Source organism: Alosa sapidissima, chromosome 3 (assembly GCF_018492685.1).
Source record: "Alosa sapidissima isolate fAloSap1 chromosome 3, fAloSap1.pri, whole genome shotgun sequence".
Lineage (NCBI taxonomy): Eukaryota > Metazoa > Chordata > Actinopteri > Clupeiformes > Clupeidae > Alosa > Alosa sapidissima.
Genome location: NC_055959.1, coordinates 6,816,315 through 6,821,837, shown reverse-complemented (window position 1 = coordinate 6,821,837; position 5,523 = coordinate 6,816,315). Strand labels below are relative to the sequence as shown.

Below are 5,523 nucleotides of genomic sequence, written 5' to 3'. Positions count from 1 at the left end.
TTTTGTCCCTGAATGCTTTACGTAATCCCGCCGAGAGAATTCGGGCACTCTGACAAAAGTGTTTGTCTTTGACTCCTCATAGAGAATATTACACACTGCTTATGTAACGTTTGCCCCCCTACACACACACACACACACACACTGTATGTGGGTTGAAGACACTCTGATCTCAGTGTTAACAGACCCGAAACAGACTGAGTTCTGTTCAAGCAATGCACTCAAACAATGCCCTTCATAACTCTCTCTGTCTCTGTCTTTTTCTCTCTGTGTCTTTCTCTTTCTGCCTGTCGTTCTCTCTGACTGTTTTTCCATAGGAAAATATTCCATTTGCAGTGGTCGGAACAGACAAAGAGCACCAGGTGAACGGAAACAAGGTCCTGGGAAGGAAAACCAAGTGGGGAATTATAGAAGGTGAGGCTCCAGCTGTTTGTCCAGGGCCCAGCTTAAGCGTTTGACCATCTCAGGCGCGACAATGGGACAGCAGACGGTCTGAGAACCAGAGAACCCTGCTGCCCACAACCCAGATGGCTCACATCTGTAGATACATACCGCCATCTAGTGGTTTTGCTGGGAAATGCAGGCTAAAACCAATAGTGCAGTCAAGCTGTTTAGGAGAATTTAGGTCACTTCTAGCCACCTGTTTAATTGTTTGTTTGTTTGTTTCTGTCTTTCCACAGTTGAAAATGTTGCACATTGCGAGTTTGCCAACCTGAGAGATCTACTGATCAGGTAAGAAGAAAAAATAAATATACACTGACTTTGGACCTCTATTACAGGAGCAGGTGGAATATCCGCTATTGTGTTTTTGGATATTATAGTATTTGGAGAGCACTGTTCGTCTGTCATCAGCATATTCATTAACATAGTTTGACTTAGATATTCGTCGTTACAAATATTTTTAAGCGAAAATAAACAGTGTGCATGCCTGTGTGTGAGTAAAGAAAAGTAATTTAAGAGCAGAGCCAGCCTGCTATGTAAGACTGAACCCTCAAGTCCCATTCAGATGAAGAGTCAGTCTGACACGAAGGTGGCAGCTGGCAAATTGTTCTACCTCCTAACAAGGAGCCCCGATAGAGAAATGCCTACTGACAGCCAATTAGTCATGAATTAGCGGTGATTATGCCATTTCTTAATCAAATTACATCAGCCTCTGGGGACAGGTTAGTCGCAGGCGGGGGATGATCTGTGACTGCTGATTGCCAGCGAAGCTGACCCCTGCTGAGCGGGAATGGAGTGCCTCACCAGAGGATGCTGGGATACGATGAAAAGCTCGCCCAGTGTTTGCACACATTAGCTTGACATCCCCTGACAGCCAGCCTCGATGATGAGTGTTGACAACAAAATAGCCACATGCAGCAAAAGTGTTTAAAACACACTCAAGTGTCTCACATATTCTGGAATAGCCCACACATAATCTCTTTGCATAGTTTCAGGTGGAGTGGACAGGAGATTTAGAATATCCCTTGCACTATCCCATACAAGAAAATCAACACACAATAGACTTCTAGAAATATTTGCATAGTCATGAAGTGTCCATCCACAGTCTATTTGCATAGTTTCAGGAAGAATAGACTGGAGATTGAGAAAGCCCTGGCCCCAAGCACATCCCAATACGAGAAAATCAATACCCAAAGCACTATTCCAGATATGGACCTTTCCAGGTCCACCTACTACACACGCCCCATAGAGGAGCACTGGGCAGTGAAATATGGAGGCCAATCCCTCTGTGATTAGGACAAGAAAGGTGTGGTGTTGTGCGGAGGCCACCTGTGTCCTGATTGCATCAGTGACCCCTACTGCTAAGGGTGTCAGGGACATGTGGGTAATTACAAGCCTACTCTAAGGGCCAGGGGTCAAGCGAGGACATGGGAACCGTTCTGAGGTCTTCACCATCATAAGTGGCATTGTTATGGGAACCATTCTGAGTTCTTCTCCCATCATAAGTGACGTTGTTGACGTTGTCCAGAACGCGTGGAGCTCGAGAGAGCAGTGGAGCGTGTAGGGGAGGGATGCCAGAGGGGGAAGCTCATCATGGAGAGAAGCCATTCACCATGATGAATGATGGTACCAGCGCCGGACTAGAAAACGTCATCCATTTACCACTGTGATCACACCTACTCAGATTCGAGGGCTGACTGTGTCAAACAGCACCTCAGGGATTTCGTTAATGGAAACTTCTGGCAAAAAAGGGATCATTTGACTACTCGGATTGCCATGAGTTATGATCGCAATGCATAATATTCACATAACACACACCTTTCATTTTATTCCTGACAAAGCTGCGCCATAGGCTCCAGTACCTTAATAGACCTCTCACTGTGTGTGCGTGTGTGTGTGTGTGTGTGTGTGTGTGTGTGTGTGTGTGTGTGTGTGTGTGTGTGTGTGTGTGTGTTCTGCCTTCAGGTCTCACCTGCAAGATCTGAAGGACGTCACCCACAACATCCACTATGAGACCTACAGGGTAAGACGACTTAACGAGAGCAACGCCAACGGACTGGGCCTCTCTGTCCTGGGCCTGGAGAACGGTACCTCAGAGAAGAGCGAGACCGAGAGCCACCTCTGAGTGGCCAGAGGGGGGACGGTGGCAGCTGCAGCAGCAGCAGGACGGAGACGAAAAAAAGATGAAACGGGATGAAGACAGAAAGAAAGAAGAGGAAAAGGAGGAGGAGGAGGACGAGGAGGAGGAAGTGGAAGAGTTCTATGCCGTCCCCTTCGCCTTCGTCACTCTGCAGATGGGACGATCCGCCATTTTGTGAGAAAAAGAAAATGACAAAAAAAAAGTGGAGGAGTGAGGATTTTTTTTCACCCCGAAGAAGACCATGTGGAGTGCGTCTTCTTTGGACCATATAGAAAAGACGATCCCACCTTGACTAAAGACTTTATTTTCTGCTATGTAAGGCATTTAAACACCATATTCAAATGTATTTTTGTGAGATGGGTTTTGTGGTAACGGTCGGGCAGGCTGATGGGGGATGGGGGATGGGGGATGGATTGGGGGGGGGGGGGTATCGAACAGTGAAAGGAGGGGCGGTGGGAATGTGCCCGAAAAAGTGTCTTCTTTGTGAGAGAGAAGTACAGATTGTATGTGTGACAGAGAAAGAGAGGGAGAGAGAGAGGGGGAGAGAGAGGGGGAGAGAGGGAGGGAGGAGACAGTGTGTCTGAGGCTTTGATCATTCATTCACTCTCCCCTGCAGCTCTTTTGCATTATTCGTTCCTTCCTTTCCTCCCTCCTTTCATTCTCCTTATTCTGTCCATACTTGTGTAGTCTCTCACCCTTCCTCTTTTCTCTCCTCATCACACTGAAAGGCTGGATGAAGAATTGTGTAGTTGGTGGTACACTGCAAGTCTTAGAGGCCCCGGGCACACTGAACGTTACACTCACAGTGCAGAGAGAGGCTCTAAATTGTCGCTTTAAAAAAGTCTGCTGCACCTCCATGCTCGTAATGAACAAGTATTGTGGTCCCTGCCCCGCACACACACATATACAAACATACAAGTTGCTTTTTTTAATTTCTAAACGTTAAACAAATCTTTCTAAGTTGTTTATTATGGAGGTTTTTTTCATCGTTGCGTTTAACATATTTTGTTAAGATATAGCTGCTGAGGGGCACACGATGTAGACGCAGGTGTAAAACCCATATCTGAGTTTAAAGATGAGAAATAACATTTTATATACGTTTGAAATTATGTCTCAATTATGTTTCTTCCAGTAATGCTTTATTTTGCAATGCCCTGTCAAGTTCAGTAGAAAAGCAAAAATCCTTTTTTGTTGTTCTTTGTATGTAAAGGGAGTCAAAACATTTCCTGTTCTTTAAATAGTGACTGTGAAGAATACTTGCAGCAACAGTGCCATCCTATGGTGAGTGTAGTGAATGACAGGCTGAGTTCCCCCCCCCCCACTTCATTCGACTGCAGTAAGTCATTAGTTGCAAAGATACTGTCAAATAGCCTCATCGTGAAATTGTTTTGCTTTTTTTGTTTTGTTTTCTTCTAAGAGTTTATTTCCCATTCACTACCAACAATCCATTCTTTTAAAGGTACACTTTTCACACAATCGTCCCAGGCATTTATTCTACAATAAAATGTGGATGTTTAATGGCTTACTCTTCTATTCTTTGACATTACTGTACATATCTATATTGACTTATTTTTGTTGCCACCAATGTTTTTTACTCAACCTGTACTAACAGTTAAGACATGATTTTCCCTGTCTTCAATATTAATAAACACCATTGATTTATGATTAAATGATTGTCACTGCAAAGCTATGATGTCAGTGCGATTGATAACTGTTTTATTATATGGCAGAGCTCTGACAACTGTAAGTGCTTATTATATTGGATATAATATTATACAGTATATTTGGATCAATGCACACTGTCAGTGAGTAACAATATTCTCCACATACTGTATAAACATCTATAGAAATTACAGTGCATTGGTTGCAGACATACTAAATCTGTACCAGCCATTTCTTAGACTAAATTCTGCCAAGGAATTAAAATGATCTTCAATGTGACAAATCCTTGACTGGAGAGAGGTATTGCCCATACTTTTGGTTTCTTTGCGTGTGTTATTTCTTAAACACACACAACACCTGGTGTTTCAAATTCCATTTCGGTTGACAAGTCCTTTAATCTATGCAGGAGATAGCAGCACCAGAGCTGATGTGAACTCATAGCGTCTCTGTTTGAATAATCATCCATACAGGAACAGAAATGAAAGACAGAGAATGAGAGAGAGAGAGAGAGAGAGAGACGGGGAGGGAAGAGAAAGACAGCATGATGAAGGACACCGAAGAAGTGTTCTTTTGTCCTGCTCACGGTCCCTGAGGACTTAATGCGCCAATCAGACGCACACAAAAAAAAATCCTGGAGTCATTTTCTCTTTGATGTTTCTCCCTCGGCTCCACTCCTGTCCCGCTTCCCGCAAATGTCACCACTCATCCCCTTTAAAAGGGATCATAATTGGAAGCCTCTCAAAGATGGGAACAACACATGCTGTCTCTGTCTGTCTTTTGCTTTTCCCTCACTCACTCTCTCTCTCCCTCTCTCTCTCTCCCTCACTCACTCTCTCTCTCCCTCTCTCACTCTCTCTCTCTCTCTCTCTCTCTCTCTTTCTGTTTATTTTATTCTGTCTAACCCATGTCCCCACACTATTTCTCTCACCTTCTCTGTCTGAGCCATTTAATATGGAGATAGTTCATCAGTGTATATGCAATGTACACGTCTGGGGGAACTTGTTTTTTGTGGTGGAAATGGCGGTGGGTGTTTGGAGGACGCTTACATAACAGGGTTCCTCTAAAACTAAAACAGGGTGCTCTGAGTGAAACACACACACACACACACACTGGGGACATGTGACACGTCTCGGACAACCTCATAGCTCATGAGTGGCTCTGACAGCTTTCATCCTCAAAATTGGAGGTGACAACAGTGTTTCTCTCTATCTGTAGTCTGTTTCCATGTGAATGAGTATGTGTGTGTGAATGTGTTGTTGCAATATGTGTGTCAGTTGAGTAGA

At 44.1% G+C, this 5,523-nt stretch overlaps 1 protein-coding gene across 5 annotated transcripts in view; it reads left to right on the top strand.

The window, feature by feature from the left end:
• The window catches only part of sept12 (septin 12), a 95,638-nt gene extending 91,390 nt beyond the window's left edge, over nt 1-4,248 (top strand). For all 5 annotated transcript variants that reach the window (XM_042085628.1, XM_042085627.1, XM_042085631.1 and 2 more), the window contains 3 exons: nt 315-411; nt 678-729; nt 2,404-4,248. In XM_042085628.1, coding sequence (XP_041941562.1) covers nt 315-411; nt 678-729; nt 2,404-2,563 — 309 coding nt within the window. In that variant the 3' untranslated portion in view covers nt 2,564-4,248. The remainder of the gene's footprint in view (nt 1-314; nt 412-677; nt 730-2,403) is intronic.
• Nucleotides 4,249-5,523: the final 1,275 nt, after the last annotated feature.